Below are 27849 nucleotides of genomic sequence, written 5' to 3' on the forward strand. Positions count from 1 at the left end.
TACCTTATATGGTTTAAATTAGTTAGTGTGTAGAACATTATAGGAACACAGAAATTGATGAGTACATGTTTGTTTTTACCTTTGTGTTAACCACTCAGCAACAATAGCTGATGCACATAAAATAAAATAGTACTGGGAACAGTACATGTAGTTGCCTCCTATAGAACTTTTTTTTTTTTAAGGTTTTCTCCTCTGCCTTTGTAATCAATCCTCTCCTTAACCCATATTTCTTGGAACCGCAGATCTGATTTCTGTCTACATATTTTTGGGAGTTTGTTTTCCATAATGCCATGTTGTAGAAACATATAGTAAGGGGTGACCCTTTATGTATGGCTTACTTGACTTAGCATAAGACTTTTGAGAGTCATCCATGTCGTTGCATGTTTTCATAGTTTGTTGCTTTTTATTGCTGAGTAGTATGGGTATACTTTATGGATATACTGTTGAGTATTTTGTTTCCCAATTTTTGACATTCATGAATAAAGTAATTATAAATATTTGCATACAGTTCTGCATATGGGCATATATTAATATTCCTTTTAGACAGATGCCTAGGTGTGTGGGGGTGCCGGTTTGTAATATAAAACAGCTGCCAAACAGTTTTCCAGAGTGGCTGTGTTATTTTTCATTCCCTCCACTGAAGTATGAGGTATTGCATTTACTCTGCTTTTACCAGCATGTTATATGTTCAGGTTTTTAAATTTCAGCCATTCTAGTAGATATGTAGTGGTATCTCATGGTTTTAATTTGTTTTTCTCCAGTGAGTGACAGTCGAGCATCTTTTCAGGTGCTTATTTCGCATTCTGATTCTTTGGTGAAATGTCTCTTCAGACCTTTTGCTTATATTTTGGTTGGGTTGTTTTCTTACTATTGAGTTGTAAAAGTTCTTTATATATTTTGGAAACAAGTTCTCTATCAGATGTATGTTTTGTAAACATTTGCTCCCAGTCTGTAGCTTGTCCTTTTATTTTTTTAACAATATCTTTCTAAGAGCAGAAATTAAAATTTTTTTTCTTGCCTCATTATACTTGTTGGAACATCTAACACAGTGTTCAGTAGAAGCATTGAGAATTTTTTTTATCCTTTCCTTCCTCATTTTAAAGGGAAAGCGTTCAAGCTTTCACCATTAAGTATGATGTTAGTTGTTTTTTATAGATGTCCTTTCATAGCTTAAGGCTGTTTTCTTATATTTTCAGTTTTAGAATTTTTATCATGAATGGGTGTTAGATTTTGTTAGTAGCTTTTTTGTGTCTATTGGGATGATCATATGGTTTTGTTCTTAATTACATTAATTCAAGGTTTCTCTCCTTCAGTACTATTGACATTTGGGGACAGGCAGTTATTTCTTTTGTTGTAGAGTGTTTAGCGCATCCTTTACCTCCACACACTAGACTCCAGGAGTACTTTCTCCCTGTTCCTCAGTTGGGAACCACTGAGTTAATTTTTTTTTTCCACATGTTAAAACAACCTTGAATTCATGGAATCAATTGCACTTGTTCATGACACATAATCCTTTTTTTTATATTTTTGGTTTTGTGTTGTTTATATTTTGTTAAGAATTTTTTCTTCTATCTCCATGAGGGATATTAGTATGTAGTTTTCTTGTAATGTCTTTATCTGGCTTTGGTTTTTTGGGGGTTTTTTTTTTTGGTGAAGATTTTATTTACTTAGCGCGCATGCATGCACACACAAGAGTATAAGCAGGGGGAGGGGCAGAAGAGACTCCCTGCTGAGCAGGGAGCCTGATGTGGGGGTTCAATCCCAGGGGCTTGATCCCATGACTCCGGGATCATGACCTGAGCCCAAAGCAGATGCTTAACTGACTGAGCTACTCAGGCACCCCTGTCTGGTTTTGATATCAGTGTTATACTGGGCTCTTAAAATAAGTTAGGGAAGTGTTTCCTTCTCTGTTTTCTGAAAGAATCTTTATAGGATTGGTATTGTGTCTTCCTTAACTGTTGATACTTTTCACCAGTGAAGCCATCTGAACCTGGGAAGATTTTTAATTACTAATTCAATTTTTATTGACATAGTTCTGTTCTGATTTTGTTTCTTTATGAGTAATTTGTTAAAGTATTTGTTTTTTGAAATTTTTCATTTCATGTATACGATCTGATTTGTTGGCACAAATTATTCATCATACTCCTTTATAATTCTTTGAATTTCTATACAGTCTATAATGATGTTACCTCTCTTATTCCTAGTATTGGTCATTTGTATCTTTTTTATTGATTAGTCTAGTTAAAGTTTATTCAACTACTGGTTTCATTTATTTCTCTCTGTATTTGCTTTCTATTTCATTGAATTCTTGACTTTTATTATTCTACTTTGTATTTAGTTTGCTCCTTTATAGCTTCTTGAGGTTGAAGCCTAAGTTATTTTAGCTATTTCTGTTTTTCTAATATGAAATTTAAATTATACTTTCATCGTTGCCTTAGCTATACTCTGTATATTTCAGTATGTTGTGTTCTCGTCATGTAGTTAAAATATTTTTCTAATTCTTAATTTCTTCTTTGACCCATGGGTTCTTTAGAAGTGTATTGTTTAGTGTCCTAATATTTGGGAATTTCCCAGGCTTTTTTTTCTCTTGATTTCTAGTTCCATTGTTGAAGAATTCTAATTCAGGAGTTTTAATATTAACATGTCAAAGACTGAGTTTAAAAAACCTCTATCCAAACCTACCATCTGTTGGCCTTCCTCCTCCCCACTGATGGGTAGTACTTCAAGGTAGGAAGCTAGGCGTTCTCAACTTCTTTTTCTCCACTACTCTCTCTAATTCTAGTAGTTAACCAAAAAATGTTGATTTGGCCCCTGAACATAGCCTCTCCTTTGTGTCTGCATTCCTACCACTGTAAATTTGGACTTAAATACTCATTTAGTTATATACCATCCTCCTGACTTATATTTCTGTTATCAACAGGATCTATGAGGATCTTGTGCCACTCAGTGTCTATACTCATCATGTGGTCTCTGTCATATTGTGCTTTGACTGTAGTTCTTGCTTTCGTGTCTTATCTTTCCAGTTGGGGCATGACTGAGTTATAATTTGTTTGTCCAACATAGCCTTGCAGAATTTTGCGTGTATTAGTAAATATGTTTGATTCCCTTTCTCATTCTGTCTCAGCCTATTCAGTTGGTTTTAGGGTTTGAGGAAATTTCAGGGTATGGAGTGTATTTAGTGGTTATAAGTATATTCTGGTTTTTTGATAATAGATTGTAGCAGAACTGAGCCCAATCAGTCTCAGTAGATTACATAAGGGGAGTTTTAGAAAAAGAAGTATTAACTATGATAGAAGAGTAATACAGAAGGAAACCCTGTATGATATATGCTAGGGCTGAGGGAATGTACCCAAGGAAGGACAAACTTAGGATTCAGATTTCATTAGAGAAGGTGTGGTTCAGCCCACCAACCTCAGAGAAGTTTGATGGTTAGGCCAGCATAGAGCTGCTCTGGAGCCATCTGACAGGAAATTGACCACCCTCTGGAGTATAGGCATTCAGGAGTGGGGAGTTGGTAACCTGTAGCATTGTGTGCAGTGGGAGTCTGGGTACTAGCAGGGGACAGGAAGTATTTAGACTGTGTATGGGGCTTTCAGTTACCATGTCAAGAGGATTGCAGAAAAGTTATTACTAGATCAAGGCTGCAAAGTCACAGAAGGACCATGTTTGGCCCCATGGCTGGGGTCAGCACCACCAGATGTTTTCATACCACCAGCACCAGCCTACACCTGAAATGACTGGAGAGCCTTTACTTTAGTATTCCTTCAGCACCCTCTACCGAGAAAACTTAACATCATACTCACTTCAAAGGAGAAATACTTAGAAAGTATTCTGTTATCATAGAACGTATATTGAAGGGTGCATTTGGAGCTAAGAGGTAATAAAATGGTAACTGACACACAAATATAAAGCAGTGAAGGGTCATTTGCAAGCTTTCCCTGCCAACATTTGTCTTCTCTACCTCCAGTTCACTGGATAGCCTTTTTTCCCTCAATCACTAGGTAGAATCATTTTTTTTCTTCCTTATTCTATTGATCTACCTGCCATAGCTTTCTGCGCCCCGGTTCTTGGGATTCTGTTTTGTTTCTGGAACATCTTGTCTTCTGAGAACACTATTTCTTCTAGTCTCCCCAGTTAGAATTAGGCCTTTCTGGGGCACCTGGGTGGCTCAGGTCATGATCCCAGGATCCTGGGGTCAAGCCCTGCATCCTCACGCTCCTTGCTCAGCAGAGAACCTGCTTCTCTCTCTCCTTCTGCCCCCCTCCACTCATGTTCTCTCTTTCTCTCTCAAATAAATAAAATCTTAAAAAAAAAAAAAAAGAATTAGACCTTTCTGAACATTCTTTTCTTTCCCATTTCCCTGGTAGCTGCTTTTCTTTCTAAAAATCATCTTTGGTCTCTCTAATTTGTCTTTTGGTCTCTGTGTGATTTTGACATTAACACTTGGTTCCAACTCACTTCTCCACTCTCTAGAGATTGGATATTATAGGAATAATTTCTAATCAGCCCTGGAAATTTTTTTCACTTTTAAAATGTCAGTATTTTAATATACTGCCTTCCCTGTTCACATTTTAGCATAGATCAAGCTGGTTTCAATGGGGGAAGGGTGGTGTGTTTTGCCACACACATATATTATGATGTTGAATTCAAAGCAGTCTTTCATTAGTCTTAAAGAAGTCAGCCTGATAATATCTTTAAGTGCTATAAACTGGAAATGTTTTCTCTTTCCTTCCTCTCCCCCTCTTTTTATTGCTTTGGGGTGTGTGTGTTTGTTTTACAGTTCCCCCAAAGATTACATGTCACCTGTAGTTTGTTTTAATGCACTAATAGAGACTTATTTTAAAAGTAAATTCCTTGAAATCAGGTATTTATATATATTTTTAAATAAAAATGACATTTTTCTCTTAGCATAAATAAGTATTTAGAACTTGTGTTTTTGAAATTTAAAATCATTTTTCTGAACCAAACCATTATTTTCAGAGGAATGTATAAACTTATCTGGGAATTATTTCTTTGGTTAGTTTTTTTAAGGCAGTAGAGATTTGTCATTTTTTTGAAACTTTCATTGATTGCAGGTTCTCTTTCTGGTTCAGAGTAATTGAGAATTTTACTGACATATCCTAGAAATTATTGTAGGACTATCAATTTCTTGAGGATATAGATTATTATTTATTGATTGGTTATGATATATGAAAATTCCTAAGTGATAGGTTTTCAAAAATGGATGCTCATAATTAGAATTATATGTGAGATGTATATATTCAAATGAAGAAAAATTATAGAGTAAGGTGTTATGCCTAAGAAAACCAGCCATATGTAAAAATGTAGATTGAACAAATTTATTTAGTTAAAAGCTCAATTTGTTATTAATCATTTTAAAATAGAAAATAAAGCAAATAGAAAAATACTTTTGATTCTTTTTACTGAAAACTGCATATCAACAGAAAAATCAGAGCTATTTATAAGATGTCTGACTGTTGCCCAGTGTTCTAAATGCATATATTAAGTGGATCTGAATATCTGAATAACCACTGTACTTTTTTAAAATATATAACTTTGACTTTTTGTAGTACAAGAGTACTAAATATTTAACTTTTTTTATTCAGCAGGAACATTTATAAACATTTGCTTGTTTGTGTTTTAGGTAAAATCTGTAAAAACTGGGTCAGTTTTTTGGACAATGTGCTGCTGCTTATCGTATTTCTATATGGTAAGAATTCATATTTGAAACTATATGAAGTCTAGCAAGTATTTGGCAATTAGATCAGTTTCTCTTCTTCATCATTTTCTTCTTATCTGGACTAGTTCTCCACTTCCTTTCTCTTGAAACCTTAGGATCCTAATTTTGTTCAGTGCATTCCCATTCATTACTGCCATCCTCTTTCCTACCCCATCCTTGGGGTGGGTATGGACTTTGTTTTAGTGGGAGGGCTAATACTCAGCCCCTCAAATATAATATTTGCAGCAAGTGAAACAAAAATTTTCCTTTTCAAATGTATAACTTTATCTAAATAATAGTCCTATCCTCTAGGAAAACAACCTACATACTTTTTTCAATAGAGTACTTAAGATTGGGGTTCAGAATTACCTCTTCATTCTCTTGCCTTTTTTCCCCATAGCACAGCCTATAAAGTAGTCTTGTGCTGAAAATTTGTGGTAATTTTAGGTAAGCTTTTTTTCTGTTTTTAGACAGATATCATGGAATTTATGCATCCAGATTATCCATTCCCCTTTTAAAATGGTTAAAGCCTGAGACACATTCTGTGCGGTTGTACCCAAGTACTAGCAAACTCATTCTCTTTGAAACTTACATTTAAATTTTGAAGATAATTTGAAGTTCTTCAATTAGGACTTGTGCTCAGAGTAACATTGTTTTTGGTGCAAAATAGCATGTGACTGAAACACTAAACTGATATTTTTATATTCATTGTACACTGAAAGTAGATAGTTCAAGTGGTCCTGAAATATTTTAGACAAGAGTAGCATTGTTAACAATATATATGTTAACATCTAGTCTCCTGATATGACTGTTAGTAAAATGGTTCTTCTAAGCTTTTAATTTTATTAGAGCACACCTAAAACTTTGATCTTGACAAGAGCTTACTACCTATTGAATGTACTCAAAAAAGTAATACTGTTGGTTGAGAATAAACCTTATCTTTAGAATCTTTATTAATTTACACCAGAACAGGGATGGCTGGCTGACTTAGTTGGTAGAGCATGTGACTCTTGATCTCAGGGCTGTGAGTTCAAGCCCTACTTTGGGCATACTTTAAAAAAAAAAAAAAAAATCACATAAAAAAATTAGACCAGAACATACTTAGTAATTCTGATTAAATAGAATAGTCTAATTTTATGATACATGCTAAACATTAAAATGGAATCTTGATTTGTAATCCATTAGTAGGAAATACTTTATACTCAGGGGTAGCACTTACATTTTGAGTATCTGAAAGCATATCCAGATTATCTGAGTGTTCCTTATAGTTCAGTTGTTGGCTGGTGCTAACACTGATTGTTCTTATTCTCAGTCAGGCTTCTTGCAATGTACTTATCAAAAATGGGGAAGTAAAAGCCTGTTTTTTCTTTTAAAAATTTATGATCTATAGCCCAAGAATCCATACCTTCACGAAAGACTTTTTACTGCCGATTCACAAATTATAATGTTCTTAGTGTTCTTATTTAATTTGACCATTTCTCCATTGAACATAGAAAAACATGTTGGATTTATGGGATTGAGTTATTTTAATAATCAATAAAAATAAGTAAAAACAGGTTTTTTGTTGATTATATAAATCAATTTTAAGCATATCTCACAACTGCTAAGAATCCTAGTGTTTATGTCTGTTCATTATATGTTTAGATTGTCATGACAAATAAAACTTACCTATTTTTTAAAGCAAACATCTTAAATTATTTAACTTGGCATTTCTTAACTTCTAGGTCTCTGCTTGGGGTGGCTATGTGTTTATTATCAACCTTATTCCGCTGCATGTATTTGTGTTGTTATTGATGCAGCGATACAGCAAGAGAGTCTACATAGGTAAGTGATTTGACTTGTGAAATTTCAGCTTCTAAGAGATGTTTCATATACATTCTTTTCATTGAACAGCCATTTCTGTTTGGCCATATTACCCGTAAGGAGGTAAAAATAATTTCGCATATTTTTTTGCTTTTTTTGTATTAAATAAGGTAGGTCAGGCATTTTTACCCAAGTGTATTGTTACCAACTTTTCCTTGATGAGTTTTTCTTTTGTTTTTGTAGAAATTAGTCTATACATACTAGATTTAATATTTTTCAGCCCAGCCTTTTTTTGGGAGGGGGGGTGGGCATTCTATCCTGAAAATCATTCACATATACGTGTTATTCAAATTCAGCTTAGTCACTATGAGATTGAACATCCTCAAGGTAAACAGTTTTATAAACTTTTGAAAGCCCTCTCTGTATAATAAATGGCAATCTTAGTCCATTTGGCTGCTAAAACAAAATACTACAGGCTAGGTAGCATATAAACAATAGAAATTTCTCACAGTCCTTCCTGGAGGCTGGAAAGTCCCAAGATTAAGGTACCAGAATGATCACATTCTAGTGAGGGCTCCTTTCTTGGTTCGTAGCTGGTACCTTTTTGCTTTGTCCTTAACATGGTGGAAGGGATAAGCTAGTTCTCTGGATGTCTTTTAAAAGGGTACTATTCCCTGGAGCCTGCAGTACCTTACCACCTCCCAAAGACTACCTCCTAATACCGTCACTTTGGCATTAGGTTTTAAACTTAAGAATTTGTGTAGGGAGGACATACTCATTCAACCTTTTTTCTATGAAATCTTTATTTTCTCTCTAGGATTTAAAACATGTCTTCTGAATAAGATGCTTAATGATAGATGTTATCTCAAATCTTATTTTCTATGTCTCAAATCTGATTTTCTATGACAGAACTTTTATGTATTGAATTAATCAGAGAGAAGTTGTGGTCTGAACCCAATGTCTTCGTAAAATAATACAGTTCCATTATGGTAATGTTGTTGGTAAGCAGTAACACAAAGATATAAAGCTTATTTACTTAATTAAAGAAAAAAAAACCATAGTAGCTTGGCAGTTCCTCAAAAACTTAATCATAGAGTTATCATATGACCCAGCAGTTCTCTTCCTAGGTATATACCCTAGAGAATTGAAAGTAATTATTCACACAAAAACTTGTACACTAATGTTCATAGCAGTATTCATTATTCCTAATAGCCAAAAAGTGATGACAACCCAATGTCCATCAGCTGATGAATGGATAAATGAAGTATGGTATATTCATACAGTGGAATATTTAGCCACAAAAAGGAATGAAGTACTGATATATCATGAGCCTTGAAAACATGCCAAGTAAAATAAGCCATACACATAAGGCCATGTATTGTAGGATTCTTTCAGTATGAAATGTTCAGAATAGACTAACTTACAGACAGAAAGTAGGGGATGCCTGGGTGGCTCAGTCGGTTAAGCATCTGTCTTTGGCTCAGGTCATGATCCCATGGTCCTGGGATTGCGTCCCACATCGGGCTTTCTCAGTGGGGAGCCTGCTTCTCCCTCTGCATGATGCTCCTACCTGCTTGTGCGTGCACACGTGCTCTCTCTCTCTCTCTCTCTCTCTCTCTGACAAATAAATAAATAAAAATATTTTTAAAAAGAGAGATAGACAGAAAATGGGGTTAGTGGTTACCAGGAGCTTGGGGAGCAGAAGAGGGACTGCTATTGGGTATGGGGTTTCTTTTGGATTGAGGAAGTGTTCTGGAATTAAATAGTGGTGATAGATATACAACTGTGACTATAATTTAAAAAAAAAGAATACTCAATGGTACATTTAAAAGGGAGAATTTTATAGTATAGAAATCATATCAATTAAAAAATTCATATATAGTCATTTTTATCATACTTTATTATAATCACTACTGAAGTAATTAATATATGTTGAATGCTTACTTTACAACACAAACCGTCCTGAGTTTTTCACATGTATTTAACTCTAATTTCCATAACCGCACTGTGAATGTGTAGTGGGTACTGTTACTATCCTCGGAAACAAGAAAGGACATAATTTGCTCAAGATCATGTGGGTGAAGCCTTAACTTATGCCTATACGACCCATGATGCTAAAAATTACTATAACTGTGTGCCTACCATATAAATACATGCCTTACTGTTGAAATACATCAACCCGTGATATATTTCTGCTCTGAACACACTGTAAATAGTCTTTGGGGTCCAGAAAGGAGAATAATAGATTCAGCTTTAAGTTTCAACTATGTGTTTGAAATATATAAGGAAAGGATTTTTTTCAAGTTAAATGGTAATAGGGGAGGAACTATGAGTTGTTTAAAAACTTTTGGGTCTTGAAAAAAATTTTTTTCCAAAGATTTATGTATTTATTTTAGGGGGTGGCAGAGGGAGAGAGAGAATCTCAAGCAGACTCCTGGTCGAGTATAGAGCCCATCTTGGGGCTCCATCCAGTGACCCCATGATCACAACCTGAGCCAGAATCAAGAGTAATGTGCCCAACCAACTGAGTCACCCAGGTGCCCCAGGTCTTGAAAATTTAGTGGTCAGGGGAATAGAGTGGGGAGCAGATTAAGGGATAGACTTGTTAAATGTCCTTGAATCAGGGAGAGGAAGAAGAGCCAAAGTAGTCAGAAGTAGCCAAATAAATACATTGTTAAAGAGGTCAAATGAAAGGATTTTCTACATTAAAGTATATGAGCAGTGTCCAACTTCCCTTGAGTGTTAGCATTAAGATCTAGTAGGGTGAGAATTAAGAAAAGACCTTGTATTTGATGAATAGGATTTCTCTGGTAACTTTACAAAAGTACGCATTTAGTACTGCTTTAGCTGGCTCTTGAAAATATTTCTTCTTTTCAGGGGGAGGAAAAATAAAATAGTTTGGGGATATTATATATGTGTCTGTGAAGTTATATTAGTGAACACCTCAGATAATATCATAGTATTCAAACTCTCTATGCCACCTTGTTCCTTAATCGCTTATTCCATTCATCTAACTAAAAGTATTTTAAGTGATTTTTATGTTCTTTCATAGTTTACCTCTAAATGGATGGAAAGTGATGATATAGAACAATCAGTTCTCTTTCTTTATCCTAAATATATCAAGATTTAAGTTCAATTTAATCTTAATGGTCCTGAAAAATATGAAAGCATTATAAAGTATTCATACAGGTTGTCCTCTGATTTCACCACATAAGATCCTTTGTTTGTAGTACATTCTCCTCGTGATCAGAAACATTTAGATAAAGAAATAATGATTGATAAATGGCAAACTCATAACCATACATTTGATTGGGTTCTCAGTATCAAATTAAATGAAGTAAAAATGAATCATTTCAAATAATTATGAAAAATGGTTTTCCTTTTCAGTAAATTTTTTGCATGTGTCTTTAGAATCCGTTGGTAAGCCAGGGGAAACTCAGTTTGTTCGCATGTGGAAAGGGGGGTACATGGAAGGTATTGTGGCTGTATAGGGTAGGTGTGGCACAGGAGGGGGAGGAATTGAGGGGTTAAGGGATAAGAAAAACCCCTACTACTTGAAATTTGGGTGCAGAGGAATTGTTGTATAAAGTTAAATTATTTTGTGAAGATATATTTTGGACTTGGTATATGTCACTATATTGGAATGTGAATTATAAAAAATTATGTTACAAATAGGATTCCGATGTTTTAACAAGAAAAAACACCCACATCTTATTTTGCATTTAGAGAAAGACTGGTTTGCAGATATCACATAACACTAATGGGATGTAAAATTATTTAACCTTTGTAAAAGTTTATCATACTTTTTATCATAAAGAAACTGTTAAACATATGAAGACATATTTAGGGGTGTTCACTGTGATGTAAGTTATAATTGTGAAAATAGTTTAAATGTCCAATAGAGAAATGCTAATTTCTCTATTGGACATTTAAGTTACACTTAAATTGTAGTGTTGCCATATTGTATGAATTATTATGGCATCATTAAAGTTGGTATTTGATGATATAGGAAAATGTTAATAAAAAGGAGGCATACAACAAGGATTATTACTGATATTTTTTCTTCATACTTTGCTTTCCAGATTTTCTACAATGAGCATGTACTAAATTCATAATAAATGAGACTTGCTTTTTCATTTACAGAAATGTGAATTTTATCTCTGATGGTTTATAAGCGTCTCATTAAATTGGAATAATAATTTAAGGAGAAGGAAGAAATTAGTTTCTAGTATTGATAAATGAGTTTTAAATGTCACTGAGGAATTTGTTTATTGTCTGTTTTAGTGAGGTCATTTGAGTAAGGAGAGTAACAGAATCACCTTTTTTTTTTTTAGCAGAATCTCTTTTTATATCTAAAATGTATTTTGATGGTAATATTTACTGGTGGAACCATCATATAAAGAGTTAAGTATTATAGACATACGACATACTTTAGTTCTGTATAAATTATTCTAGAATTGTAGAGTTTGTGAGTGAAGAAACGTAATCCTGCTATTGAGTGAATTAAAACTAAAACCAGAAGGGCGCCTGGCTGGCTCATTCCATGGAGCATGTAGCTCTTGATCTCAGAGTCGTGAGTTCAAGCCCCACATTAGGCGTAGAGCTTACTTAAAAAAATTTTTTTTAATTAAAAAGTAAAACCAAAAAATTAAAAGCATAAATTTTAGGCATCATATTTATATTTGGCGTATATAAACAAAACATATCTAATGCTAAACAGAAAAACTTAAAAGAAAAATTGCATGTAAAGATTCTAGGATACAAAAGCTGGAAGCACTAGAATTTAGTTTGTCTAATTTTACCTTCTTTTGGAGGAAATTTAAGCAAATCGGTTCACTAGAGAATTAAATGTTTAATAGATACTACGTTTTGTGCTAGCCATTAAGATGCACAGATGATCAAAAGATAGTCTTTTTCTAGGGAGCTTGTATTATACAACATAATTTCATTATTACAATGTAGATTATAGCATATGAACAAAATGGAAAGGGGAAGGAGCTTGTGAAAATCAGTTTTGACTTTTAAGTTTCAGGAAAGTCTTGTTAGGCTTTCCAGCTGACTATGTCCTTCTGAAAGTTTGAGAGATGAATCTTCATCTTGAGAAGAGAAAATAGTATGGAAACAGACTTACAGAGGGTTTGTGATGATGTAACCATAAATGAGAGGTGCCATAACGGGGTAAGAGTATGAACTGCAGAGCCAAATTAACAGGATTCAGTTCCTGGTCTAGTCACTTACTAGTGGTGCAACTTTGGGCAGATTACTTAATTTCTTTATGCCTTAATGTTCTCATGAGTCAAATGGAGATAATAATTCCTACCTTGCAGAATTTTAAGTTAAATGAAAAGTGCTATTTCAGTGTTTGCCTCTGCTGTTGTTTATTAAAATTATGAAGGAATAACTAGACAAAAAGAAAGAGTTCCAGAGGCTGAGAGGTGATTATAAAGACTGAGGATATCTAAAGATTGTTCCTTTTTTTTTTTTTAATGAAAATAAACTTTCACTACAACTATTTTTGATTATGAGACAAATAGCGGAGAAATAGCACTGGTGTATTACATAAAGTGTCAAATAGCATCTAAAACACAACTAATAATAGAGTGGTGTGCTTGTTTTTATTTATAATTTTAAAATTTAAGATAATGTATATAATTGAGAAAGTCAAGAATTACTACAAAGCTTATAAGCAAAAGCAGCAGGTCTTTTTTCCACCTTTTCCTTAATTGGCTCACTCCCTAAATTCTTATGTCAAGACAACCACGTTCAGTTCTTTCAGTTGTTTCTTTTGGTTTTTACCAATAATAAACTTCTAAAGGGTTCTGGTCATCAATTCCAGTATGTGGGGATGGTTTTCCCACACCATCAAACAGTTCTCTGACACCAGCTGAGTGTCCAACCATTCAACTCAATTTTTTTTTTAAGATTATTTATTTATTTATTTGAGAGAGACAGAGAAAGAGGGAGAACAAGTAGGGGGAGGAGCTGAGGAAGAAGGAGAAGCAGACTTCCCGCTGAGCCGGGAGTCTGATGCGGGGCTCGATCCCAGGACCCCGAGATCATGACCTGAGCTGAATACAGATGTTTAACCGACTGAGCCACCCAGGTGCCCCGCACTCAATTCTGATACCATCTATCCTTAGGTAGCATCAGATGCCACAGGTTAAGGGTTCGGTCCCATAAGACTGGCCTCTGCTTTATATGCCAGTCACAAGTCTGGGCTGTTACCTGTGCTTCTGACCACATGGCTGTAAATCAGAGGTTCCCATGATCCCCCTCCTTGGTTTGATTAATTTGCTAGAGTAATTGTAAGATTACAGGTTTATTACAAAAGGATGTAATTCAGGAACACCCAGATGGAAGAGATGCATTGGGCTAGGTATGGGGAAAGAGCATGGAGCGTCCATGCTCTTGATTCCATGCTCTGGTCAGGCACTCACTTTCCCCAAATCTCCACTTATTTAACCTGAAGCTTTTGGAACCCTGTCCTTGTGAGGTTTTGTGGAGGCTTCACTGCATAGTCATGATTGATTAAACCATTGGCCATTGATGATTGAATTCAGTCTTGAGTTTCTCACCCATCCCTGGAGGTCAGGGGGGTTGGATTGAAATTCCAGCCCACTAATCATGTGGTTGGTTCCTTGTGGCAACCAGCCTTTATCCTTAGGTGAGACACAGAAGTCACCTCAGTAACAATAAAAGATACCTTAGTTATTCTCATCACTTAGGAAATTCCAAGGGTTTTAGGAGCTCTGTACCAGGAACAGTGGATGAAGACCAAATATATATTTCTTCTTCTTATAAAATATAGTAGCACAACTTGAAACTCATATTTCTTGATTTTTGTTTTCCAGTTTTAGATGCTATCTGTTGATCATCTATTATTTCTACCCTTTTAAGATTTAGCTGCCATCCATTAATTTCTACTTAGACACAAGTATACTTTCCTATCTCTGCTCCTAAATGCATTCTTGTTAAAAATAAAATCTGATATCTGCTTAAATAGAGAAGACTACCAATTTCATTTTTTGACATATATAGAATTCTTTGTTTTGGTAATGTCCCTTGGAAAACATTATAATGGGCTTTAATTTTGTTGGCTTAAGATCAGAAACGGCTCTCATTTGTTCACATGAAGTTTAACAGGTAAAGTATTTATGACATTGACTATTATCTGTACTAATACTTTATTAACACATCCCATTCTCAGGCCTTGGGTTGTCAGCTGGAAAGAGGAATTAGGAGTACTGTGAATTAACAGACTATAGGGCAATGGCATACTGAGGTAGATGCATGGGGTAATTGATGAAATAGAAGAGAAGTGACATTCCTGGTCTTGCACATAACTTCTATTGTCTTACACAGTAATTTTCCCAAGAAATTAGAGTTTCCTGCATTTTACAGTTAAATAAATGAAAACTCAGAAAAGAAAAATATTACACCTAAACATAGAATTGTTTTTTCTAAAATGACATCTCTAAATCAACTGAGAATTCAAAAAACAAAAGAATTCGTTTCTTATACAGTATAGAAATTTATTTTTTTTTTAATTACCAGTAACATTTAATGGGCTTGAAATGCTAAATATCAAAGTGGTGCCTTTGCCTTTTTTGCTGATACACAGTTATAGGTAATAGAACATCTTTAAACCCTACTCTAAATAGTAACTTTTATTATAAAATAACACCTAAAAGGGATTCAGTATGTAAATAAACTAAAATCATTTTGATAGTTTAGATCTGAGATATTGAAAGTAATAAAGGGTTATACAGTTTTATATTTGTGGCAGATAAATTTTTACCACAATGAAAGATTACTTTATAGCCTATAAGTAGATTTTTATAAGGATTGAATATGTCCATATAACACTGAAGCATGATTTTCCCATGCTACCTAGAATGTTTATCAGTGATGGTTTTTTTTTGTTTTTTGTTTTTTTAAAGATTTTTATTTATTTATTCGACAGAGGTAGAGACAGCCAGCGAGAGAGGGAACACAAGCAGGGGGAGTGGGAGAGGAAGAAGCAGGCTCATAGTGGAGGAGCCTGATGTGGGGCTCGATCCCGTAACGCCGGGATCACGCCCTGAGCCGAAGGCAGACGCTTAACCGCTGTGCCACCCAGGCGCCCCTATCAGTGATGTTTTATCTTGAGTTAATTGGTTTGCCTTTCTTCTTTATTATACCTTCAAGGGACATGAGCCAAGAGCAGACAAACAGGGACTGCCATAATTGCCCCCTCCCCCTAAATTTTTGTACGAAGTTTTCATTTTAAAGTTAAAAATTGCATGGGGCGCCTGGGTAGCTCAGTCGTTGAGCATCTGCCTTCGGCTCAGGGTGTGATATTGCTGTTCTGGGATCGAGCCCCACATCGGGCTCCCAGCTCTGCTAGGAGCCTGCTTCTTCCTCTCCTACTCCCCCTGCTTGTGTTTCCTCTCTGCTGGCTGTCTCTCTCTCTGTCAAATAAATGAATAAAATCTTAAAAAAAAAAAAAGTTAGAAATTGCAATATTCCATAAAGTGAGTTTTTCAGATGACTATCCTGTAGTAGGCATTGAAATTAATTGTTGGAGGAAAGGCATGGGGAAATTTTCCTTAGATTAGTTTATAATACTTAAGGATTCCTTTTACAGCTTTCTCAGTGGGTACTTTAAAGGTTATCTTGGGGGAAAATTTGATAGCTAGGTGTGCACTTGAAGATGCTGTTGCTTCTGCCATCTGTATTGTTAATATGACTCATTATTTAGTTTGCAAAGGATTAGTCTTCTGTCTTATTTTAAGACCCAGGGTATATAGAATAGAGTCTTACCTATGATTTAGCAGTAATCATTAGCTTAATCAAAAAGGTTTCTTCAGTGAACAGAAACAATGAATATTCATGTTCTACAAACAATGCAGAAGCAGTAAATCATTGATACTCTTACCTAGAAGAATAGATCTGAGATTTCCTTTAAGGATCTGAGTCATCCTTCCCTAAGATCACTGCACAGTACAATATAATGGAATGATCCATCATAGCAGTCACTCAAAGGGCAGAAATAAATTATCTTTGAGGAGGCCACAAAGTGAAAGTGTTTTAGTTCTTATTGCTGAGTGACAATCCCAGAATATAGCAGCTTAAAATAGCAATAGTTATTTATCTTGCCCATATGTCTACAATTTGTAGAGGACTCAGTGAGGAAGGCTCAACTCTCTTTCATGTGGCTTCAGTCTGAGCAGTTAGACTGTGGCCTGAAGGAATCCTCTCAAGATAGCCCACTTCTGTGATTGGCAAGTTGGAGCGGGGATGGAGCTCTCCCGGGGATGTGGGCCCAGGGCCTCAGCCTCTCTCCACGTGAGCTTCTCCGTGGGATGTTGGGCTTCCTCACAGCATGGTGGCTGGGTTCCAACTGTGTCCCAAACGACCCAAGAAAATGTATAGTCTTATGTAATCTAACCTCGAAATTCACACACAATCACTTTTGCTACCTTCTATTGATGTAAGCAACTACCGGCCTACCCAGATTCAAAGGGAAGTGAATTAGATTTCATTTTCAATGGGGGAATGGCAAGATTCTTGAAGAGCATAAAGAATGGGTGAGATTGGGGCTCCTGGGTGGCTCAGTCAGTTAAGCGTCTGCCTTCTGCTCAGGTCATGATCCCAGGGTTCTGGGATCGAGCCCCGTATCAGGCTCCCTGCTCCATGGGGAGCCTGCTTCTCCCTTTCCCTCTGTCTCCCAGCTTGTGCTCTCTCTCGCTCTCACTCTCCATCTCAAATAAATAAATAAAATCTTTAAAAAACACACATACACACAAAGGTTCATTCTCTAACAGTTAATGATGAGCAGCATTTTTGGAAAAGAAAAACTATTTTCCTTATTATATATGTCTGTTGATTGTTAAGAAGAATTCATATTTTTAATGTTCTTTTTTTCAGTTTAAGCTTTAATTCATACCATATAAGTTTCTTACCATTCTTCATCCTACTTATGTACCCAGGATTCACAGTAATCAAGTAGTAAAGTGTCTTTATTAAAAAGCTTCAACAGTCTTACAGTCCTTTAATCATATTTGTTAATAATAAAGCAAAATCGGTTGGATTTTCAAATATTTCCCCATGGTGTTTCTTTTGGTTAATACTGTTTTGTTTGAGCGAGAAGAATGGCAAAGGAATATTTTGTTAGCCCTTTCCATTAAATATCAACCAGGAGATGAAGGAACTCAGAAATGCTAAGGTGATTTAATGGTTAATCATAGTTAATGGAAATGTAATATTCACAAAACCTTTCCCAACTTTAAGTAAAAGGAAGTACAACAGTATTTTATAAGTATGAAGAGTACCATCAACATAAGTCTTTGCTTTTGTCAGGGAGAAGGTACTTAAAGGTTAGTTTGGGGAACAACAGGAGCTTCTTGAAAACTTAAAATTTTAATGGAGCTTGAATCAGAAGTTTCAGAACCTTTTATTTTATAGAACAACTCATTTGGTGTGTCTTAAGTCAAGGACGGTAGTTTTCTGTATCATTTTGGCCCTACCCCGTACATATCCTTGGATTAAAAAATAAAGTATTTTAGCAGTGAAAGATGTTTAGGCTCTCTTTAGAAGATTAGTATTTGACCTAAGTCAAAGAGATTTTCTTTGGCTGGAAATAATCAAACAGAATAGTAGACCTTGTAAACATCTAATGGCAGTTTTTTCTGGAATTATTTTTTGGAATCATATGCAGTAGTGAATGCCAGTAACTGTGCTTCCACAGGATGGCAGTGTGGTAACATTTTGATGATGTAATAAATGATTTACAGCATTGGCATTGTGCATTTTCTTAGAGTTCACTGCTTGGATGGAAAGCTTTGTTCTTCTGGTTTAAAGGGTAAGAGAAGTAGGTTAACATGGATGGATAGAAAGTTGTGATAGAAATGGATAGTAAGTAATTTGGTCAAGTTTCCTTAGAGAGTTCATAGGAAGAATTAGTGGGGAATGATTGCTGTCTCTGGGTTTGTGTCGTTGAGGTCTTCCGAGAACATTAGAGCATGGTGGAGATGGTGTCCACTGCCTCTTCAGTGCTGATGTCAAGAAGAGATCTCTCCCTCCTTGAAGTTTTTGTAGAGCCAGGGTTTTTTCACTGATGTGGCATGTATTTGCTTCATTGTATTGTAGTTATGTACATCTCTAATTTTCCCAATTAGATATCTAACCCTTAGAGGATAGAATTGGTCTTAATAGCTTTTTTATATTCTTAGAATGCCTTGACCATAATGACATAAAGTTTATATTTGAGTGAATTAATTAGGTAATTTTTAAACACACTATTAGATGCTATTGTACAAAGCCTGGAAGAAAATATGTTTTCACTTTGTAGTGAAGATTTTGTTTATTTTTAAGAATTGAGAATCACTTCACTATTTCTTTCTACCCAGGTATATCTAATTCTTATTTTCTGTGTTTTAAAACATGGCTTTGTAAATGGAATTTAAATTGAGGTACAGAAATGTGTGTTTAATTTTATAGAGTCAAGGAGAAGGACAATATTAAGCATGATGAGTTTGTGATATTTTATATTAACCTGGCAAGCAATCCTGACTTTTACTTAATGGAAATAGTTGTCTGTGTAGTACAAAGTGCTGTGAGGAGGAACATATATCCCCCTATGTAAACATCATGGGATCAGTGATCCAAAAAATATAAAAATAGGGAAAACATGAATGCAGTTCTCTTAGAAGAAAATGGTGATCTTTGGATTGTTACATATATCATTTACCAGCTTTGTATCATTGGTACATATCTAATATGAATAAGGGCATTCAAAGATAAAATATTGTTGAACTTACCTCTTTCTATTAATTCAGTTTTATTTGACATTAATCTATGTTTACAAAGTAATACAAATTAAAGTCCCACCTGGTCTTTTATGTTTTCTGAGATTGAGGTTCTTTTTCTTGAACGACTCTGCATCACTCTTATTAAATAACTTGAATTCTGGTGCATCTGTTTCTGTATGAAGAGTTTTTTCTTTACCAATGACAGTGTCTGTGAAGTTGCATAAAACCACTGAATTGAGAATATTAGGAGGCTTGTTCTTCTTCTTGAATAAGTCTGGAAATGAACTCGAGCAAATCCCTGAGAGGAAACTTTGATAGTTCCCAAGCAAGTGGTTACTTAAGTTTTTGTTTTGTTTGTTTGTTTGTTTGTTTATTTATTTTAAGATTTTATTTATTTATTTGACAGAGAGAGAGAGAGACAGCCATCGAGAGAGGGAACACAAGCAGAGGGAGTGGGAGAGGAAGAAGCAGGCTCCCAGCAGGTCAGGGAGCCCGATGCGGGCTCAATCCCAGGACTCTGGGATCACGCCCTGAGCTGAAGGCAGACGCTTAATGACTGAGCCACCCAGGCATCCCTGCTTAAGTTTTTAAATTGCCAAACATAGTAATAGTCCAATTTGAATAGAGAGAATATGAATATGTTCATGTGTGCTCACCATACCTTGTTAGTGATTATTTCTGGAAAATGACTTAGAGAAGTAAATGGGCTAGAGACTTTCTGCTTCTTATTTTTTTCTAAAACAAAAAATATACTCCCTTTGCAATTAGAACAAACTAGTAACCCATAGAGACAAATGAAGATTTGTGTTTACCTTGCACTGGGATGGAGGGAATGGGGAGCAGCTGCTTAATGCGTGTGGGGTTTTCTTTTGGATTGATGAAAACATTTTGGTGCTAGAGAGTGGTGGTAGTTGCATAACATTGTGAATATACTAAATACCTCTAAAATGTTCACTTTTAAATGATTATACATAAATATCACCTCAAGTTTTTTTTAAAAGGCTTTATTTTTTTATTCATCATGTGCCATCTATCATTTGATCCAAATTTTGTGACAATATTATAACATTCAGTGTTCATTAGTGTTTCTAAGAAAGAGAAATCGAGTCTAAGAGGTGATGATGCTGTTTCGACATAAGTAGACTTAACTATAATTAAAATACATAAATGACATAAGGTTTTCCCAGGCCTGGCCTTTCTAGTTGTGCCTTTGTGTGTTCAGTATTTGTCTAGGGTTTAATTTCTCAGCAGTAGGTGTCTAATAAAAGGCCTGTTGGTCATAGAATCTTAGGTTATTATTGTTAGGGTGGGGGGCGATATATAAATCTTTTTGTCCAAACCCCTCATTCTGTAGTGACGAAACTGAAATTTTTTAAGTAGTTTTTCAAGATCGAGATCACTTGTTCCTATTTTTTTCTGATTCTGCCTCAGTGACTTTGCCAGGGCATCTACAACAACACTGATGGAAACATGCTGATACTAGAAATCTCATTAACCAAATTGACAGTTTAAGTCACATAATACAGAAATTCTGATTTATTTAACTTTAATGCATTTGTGTTCAAGTACCTCACTGAGGGTAATTCCATTCCATTCCATTAATATCCCTGGAATGTACATTATTAGGTGGACTACTTTGGTAGTCTCCTCTAGACAACCAGTTCTCCATTATCTTGAGCATATTGGAAACTTGATTCACATATACTGGTCATTCCTATTAAATTTACTTGAGCTTCTTATCCTTTTCCTAACACTGCAGTCATCTCTTAACATACAGCTTAACATTTGAACCATTAGCCCCTGGTTTGCCTTCCACAGATGGGTTTCTTTTGAAAGCAAATAAACATTCTTTCTCAGCTGAGTTGGGGGAAAGAGCAGTAAGTGTATGCTGAATGCTGTGCTGCATACAGTGTAGAATATGGATAGATATACTATAACCGTCCTCTTCCTAAATTCACCCGCAGTCTTTTTTCCTAATAGGATAGTTTATTTGCAAACAACTATGGACTGTGTTTCATAAAATGGTGTGAATAAGCTCCCCTTATAAATGGAATAATTTTTATATTAACTTATTTCAGATGGGTTTTATCTTCATTTCTAAGTAACTTTGAATTGTCGTGATTCCCAATTCTAACTTTCTCTGTAATGAATTTAACCAAAATAGTGATCTGTGAATACCTAAATGTAAAACAAGTTATTACACAAATTCTAATCCCTCTTGCATTTCCCTACATTTATGTTGATAGAAGCCAAGAATATTATAGTATACTCAATGCCAAGAGCCAATAGTTTTCCTTTATTAGACCCTAGTAAATTCAGAAACTAGTCTGTTTTATGGCTTGACTTTTATATACTTAGTCCTTTTCTTCTTTTATGACAGTAAACTTAGTGGACAAACATGGGTTTTTTTGTTTCTTACTGGGAGGTTCTGTACAAAGTGTTAGACTATAAAAAGGATGTGGAGTACTTGAGAGCTTTTGAGACAATAGCAGCTATTTGTATATGATGAGGATCAGTATTCTGTAGGTCATGCTTCAGAGTAATGCCAGTAGGAATAGTTTTTAATTATTTATATATTACATAGTAGTTTCTGGGGCATGTCAGGTATTATTGATAGATTGAAAATTTGATTCCATTTTAGGAAAGGAAAGCAGCACCAGTCTCCTAAACTGTTCTAAATGATACTTTGCAAAAGAAAGTACTTTAAAGATTGGTAGAAAGAATTTTCATGATTTATAATATGCAATTAACCAGCAAATATATATCAAATAGAGCAGTCATTTCAAGATTCTATTCTTAAAATACGGTTAGTTAAAACCTTGCTAAAAATGTGAGCTGTTGTATACATTTATGTTTGAAGTACTTAATGGTAGTAGTAAATTATCCTTGTTTCCTATTTTGTCTTTATAGCATATAGCACTTTCTACATTGTGGGTTTAATATTATCCATGCAGATACCCTTTGTGGGATTCCAGCCAATCAGGACAAGTGAACACATGGCAGCTGCTGGTATGAAAAAATATGTATTTTCCTTTTTCTAAAGAATATATGAATGCATAACTAGCCAGTCTTCAAGGGAATTAAGTTTTTTCCGTTTTCTTTTCGTTTTTGATTTTCATCATACTGGTTCTAAAATATTGCCACTATAAAGGATGAAGTCACAGAGTTTTATTGAGACTTTCTGATACTGTGTTCCCAAATGTGCCTATTTCCCCGGCTACTGTTGTTTTGAAGAGAAAATATTCCTTTCTGCACAATCTATGTTATTTGCAAACACTAAATAACATATGCTTGGTTTAAACAAATATTAAACAGTGTATCTGTACACTGAGTTTATTGCATTTCGGCAAATTTAGGTGGAACATTTTATTTTTATGTCCCTTAAATCTCCCTAAAATATTTTTTTCTACTAACTGAAATTAATGGCTTTTATGTTGATTACGAAGTAATATAATTACTTTCCGTATGAGCAGATTACTTTGCCATTATTAATCTAGGTCACGATTAACAAGATAATGGGGGACCTTTGAATAAAACTTTAACAGAGATTCTTAACACAAGGTCCAGGACACCCACAGGAAGTCTGTGGGTAGTTATTTTATTTGCAACATTTTATAAATAGCAGTACATTTAACTCTGACATGGTATTCCATAGCTTTTATCAGATTCTAAGTTAGAATCTTGAACTCCCCCCAAAAAAGTTAAGAACCCACACCTTACTGTTACATAGCACTTTATGAACACTTCTACTTACATTTCTAATTTGATATTATAAAATTACCGGATAATTTTATATGTAAGAAATGTATATCCAGCTCTGATACTTCATAGCAATGTATGTGAAGATACACAGTCACCTGACTTTTTATGTTATATGGATTATTATATTTCCTAAAATCTAAATCTTTGGTTATACTTACTTAATCATTCTAAAATGGTTAAAATTCTAAAATTCTTGAAAAATAAATTTTTTAAAAGAAAAATCAATATGCCATATGGGTTTAGGATTCTCTCATGTCTTTTAGTTTTACAACCAGTGCTTTTGTATCATGTTTTGTATATTTCAACAATTAAATACTTTTTGCTGTAACTGCTCTAATTTTATCTTAGCACTCACCCTTATATTTAGTAATTTAAAATCTTATGTAAGTGTGTAACTAAGGTCACATCCTGGCACTCAATCGTAAAGAGTAGCTATCAGGATTCTCCTGATCCAAGTCATTTGTATCCCTCAGTAAATCTTGGGACTCTTTTCACCCCTAGAAAACATATCACTAAAATATGGGACAAGGGAGGAATTTAATGTGATAAATAGGCTCTAGTTATTGAAATGAGATTTTTTGTGTCTGGTCCCTATACAGGGATTCCAATCATTTTTAAAAATGTATAACAATTTTTTAAGTTTTTGACAAAGGAAATGTTGGTTAGATGAAATGACTAGTCTTTGATATGTATGATACAGGGTATTCTAAGAAGCTCTTTAAATTAACCTTTTTTAGTATCTTTGGAAACGTGCTTTGTTGATTATTTATATCACCCTTTTCTTTAATTAGGTGTCTTTGCATTGCTGCAAGCTTATGCTTTCTTGCAGTATCTGAGAGACCGATTAACAAAACAAGAGTTCCAGACGCTTTTCTTTTTGGGTGTATCACTAGCTGCAGGTGCTGTGTTCCTTAGTGTCATCTATTTGACTTATACAGGTAGGTATCATCACCTATAGATTGTGAATCTTGTCTTTAGATTATTCAAAAAGGCAATTATTTTACCGAATTTTGTACATTTTCTATTTATCCTAGTAGGTTAAATACTGTGGTTGTAATCTTTACAAACAATATGAAAATAATAGTCAAAGGTTCTAAAATCTGAATAGCCCTACAAATTGTGATTTTTTAAAAAAACTGTATCTTAATTTTAGTTAGTGCTTCAGTCCCAGATAAATATACTTTCAAGCATCCTCCTCTTTTGATAGATGAATAGCCCCAAAGTATATAAAATTCATTTTCCGGTGTTACCTACCATAAGCTTGCCCTTACTCTGTGTGCATACACTCTCTTTCCAACTCTTAAACACTCAACCAAATCGGTTTCCATCTGCGTCTAGATTCCAAGTGACTTTCTAATCCTGACTTCAATAGTCCCTAGAAACAAATCAGATTCTCTCTAAAGGTGTTCCATCTGTCAAATTAATATACTAGCCTAGCTCAACATCAAGAAGGATTAATTGACAAGAGTGAAGGCAAGAAAGTTTAAAATCATCTTTGCACTTTATCTAAATTTGGCATACTGGATTAGATAATTTAGAAATCTTGCTCAAATGCTATCTTAATGTCTTGGCTTTATCTTACTAGTTAACTAGAAGTTTAAAGGAGAATGGGAAAACTTTCTATGATTTTAATTATCAACTTGTATTTCTCTCAAAATGTGATCTCCACGGGTATTTGTTTTTATATGATTACTAACCTTATTTTATCTGACTGCCAGCTGTATGAAGTATGTTGTCACCTATAAAAGAAAACTGAAATTCTTTTAATATTAAATTTACATTAGCCCTTAACAATCAGTTAACATAATCAAAAGGCAGATTGATTTCCTCTACGTTTTTCCTTCCAAGGTTACATTGCACCATGGAGTGGCAGGTTTTACTCATTGTGGGACACTGGGTAAGTGCAGATAAGTTATTTGCCCTAATATTATTTTAAAATACCTTTTTCCTCTGTTGCTATATTTCAGTATCTCTGTCAGTACTTGGGCAACATTTCTGAAATACCTAGCATATGCTAGCTTAATAAATGTTGAATCATTCCTTGAAATTTATCTTTGTTTAAAATTCCTGCTTAGAATGCACCTTTAGTATGATATATGTAAGTCATATATTTCTGTTTTTACATGGTCAACTTCTTTTAGTTCTGTTTGTTAAAACATTGCAGGGAACATTTGTGCCCTTTTAATAATTGATTTTTGTTTTTAACCTTTCAGTTTCCATCTTTTAGTAATACTTAATTTTTAATTCTTAAGGTGCTCTGTTATAAACCCATATGCTGTAGTTATGAGGAAAAAATTTAACTTTTTTCCTAATACCACATTATCTAAGTTCCTTGATATTTTTAATCTATCAAATACACTAGAGGATATTTTTAAAGAGTGCTATTATAAAATGAATTAATAAAAAATTTTGCTTTTAAATTAGACAACTAGTTCAATAAAACTTTTTGTCTCTAAAATGTTTTCTTAAGGATAAGAGTATAATCTGTGATGATAGTTTCTCTCTCTTCCCTCTTGCCACTATTTGTCTTCTTTGTTACTCCCTATGTGGCCCAGTAAACCTACCAATAAACAATTTATTGATTGGGCCTGCTTGATACGAAACCAAAAGGGCTCGTGCCCAGGTCTAATTAAAGGTATAAGCAAATTATATATAAATGACTGAAGCTCTGACATTTAGACACGTACTTCAAGAGATCAGCCTGTGGATCACCAAAAAGTTTGAGGGAGAAGCCTGGTTGTATAGACAGTTATTCTGATTAAGTTAAGTTACTAGGTCCAATTTTTATAAGTCATTCTTATTTAATTGACTATTTGGAATCTCAGGGCATTTCATTAGCAGTTTTTCCTGTCCTTTTGGTTTCCCTCACCTGCCTTTGTGCCATCTTGTTAAGAAAGGTATTGTGGCAATATGGTACCTTACAGGATAAGGTATTTCTGCTAGTAATAAGTCTAAAAGATGTGAAACTTGTTGATAATAAACATAGGAGATGCTAAGCAAAACTGCCTAAAATTCCTATTTGAACAAAGATTTTTGTATTAAAAGTCAGAGCCAACACTTTTATAACTGGCTTTAGATAAGTCTTCCAATTTTAGGAGTGGCATATTGGTTTTTAGATTTACCAGTGTGGACGAGATTTATTTCCATTGTAGGTTACATCGGAATATACTTTTAAGCAAGAAGGGATGGGGGATAGGAACCATATTTACAGTCAAAGGAAATTTCTTCATCTAAAAGAAACTCCTGTTTTATTTAATTTTAAACAATATTAACTTTTTAAATGCCAGGTATGCAAAAATACACATTCCAATTATTGCATCAGTGTCTGAACATCAACCTACGACTTGGGTATCTTTCTTCTTTGATCTACATATTCTTGTGTGTACCTTCCCAGCAGGCCTATGGTTCTGCATTAAAAATATCAACGATGAAAGAGTATTTGGTAAGAGATTTTTAATAAATACTTTGATTTGGAACAATTATTTTCTTTATTGAGATTATCACTTTAAAGTTTGCTTTGCTTGAGTCTATGCATATTCAAGTTTCCTCTCATTTTGCTTAAGTGTTCAGCGAAGAAAAATTCAATTTGCATTATATATACTCATATAAAATGTTTCAAATTAATTTAGATATATTTAAATTAATTTTAAATATAAAATTTTCACTCAATTGAGTATGTTTTCTGAGAGATTAATGTTACTGTAGTCTGTGGCTTAGAATTGGAAATTATAACTTTGTTGACGATACAGTCTTTATTTTCTGAATTAGATCTGGTTAAGTAGGAAGTTCACAGCAGCATCCATTGTCCAGATTTCAGTGTAAAGTCATTTAGTAATGGAGTAAGAATCACCTTTAAGTCAACATCCTCTTCACTGATTAGATTTGTGTTTATTTCCAACTAACAAGGTAGTTTCAAACTATTTTAAAGCCAAGTGTTTAAGATTTGACATTCAAGATATAAGTGGACAAAATAAGCAGATACTAAAGACCTTTACATGATTAAGTCATCACAGCAAGTATGTGTTAAAACCTGAAACTTTAAAAAGGTTTGTAACATGCACACTTGAACTTGTACAAGTATGACGTATGAACAATGAGTGACACTCAAGTTAGTATTCCAGAGTAAAGTCAGGAGAGAAAAATAGCACCTGCGTGAGTTATAACCAAGGATAACATTCATCTTTGTCCTGTTTATATAGATCAGTGACTTTGGGTAAGGTCTTGTTAATATTCTATCATTCAGAAGAACTTAGCTTAAACATTTTGCCCACCTCATTAGTCAGCAGTCCCAATCCCAGGTATATACCCAAGAGAAGTAAGTGTGTATGACCAACAAAGAACGTTTAAGAATGTACATAGCAACTTTATTTATAATAGCCCCTAATTAGAAACATTCCAAAGGTTATCATCAGTAGAATAGATAAATAAATTCTGATGTATTTGTATGATGTAATATAACACAACATTTGATAAAAGAATAGCATGGGTAAATAAAAGAAGCCAGTACAAAAGAGAACATTTTTATGTAATTTCATTTTAAGTTTAAGAATAAAGAAAACCGAATTAATGCTTTAGAAATTCAAATGGTGATTACCTTTTTTTATAAGGAGGAGGGAGGGCAGCTATTAACTGGGAAGGGGCATGAAGGTTCCTTCTGAGGGAGATATACAGATGTTCTCTATTTTGATATGGGTAGTAATTACATAGGTGTGCACATATGTAAAAATTCATTGAGCTGTACACTTAAGAATATGGTATAATAAATCTATGATC

The 27849-nt window shown here is 34.3% G+C and overlaps 1 protein-coding gene across 2 annotated transcripts in view; it reads left to right on the plus strand.

The window, feature by feature from the left end:
* STT3B (STT3 oligosaccharyltransferase complex catalytic subunit B) overlaps positions 1-27849 on the plus strand; it is a 103116-nt gene that overhangs the window by 60701 nt on the left and 14566 nt on the right. For both annotated transcript variants that reach the window (XM_026496849.4, XM_057316051.1), the window contains 6 exons: positions 5645-5710; positions 7444-7543; positions 22225-22323; positions 23868-24014; positions 24925-24973; positions 26364-26518. In XM_026496849.4, coding sequence (XP_026352634.2) covers positions 5645-5710; positions 7444-7543; positions 22225-22323; positions 23868-24014; positions 24925-24973; positions 26364-26518 — 616 coding nt within the window. The remainder of the gene's footprint in view (positions 1-5644; positions 5711-7443; positions 7544-22224; positions 22324-23867; positions 24015-24924; positions 24974-26363; positions 26519-27849) is intronic.

This window comes from Ursus arctos, unplaced genomic scaffold (genome assembly GCF_023065955.2).
Source record: "Ursus arctos isolate Adak ecotype North America unplaced genomic scaffold, UrsArc2.0 scaffold_20, whole genome shotgun sequence".
NCBI classification, from domain to species: domain Eukaryota; kingdom Metazoa; phylum Chordata; class Mammalia; order Carnivora; family Ursidae; genus Ursus; species Ursus arctos.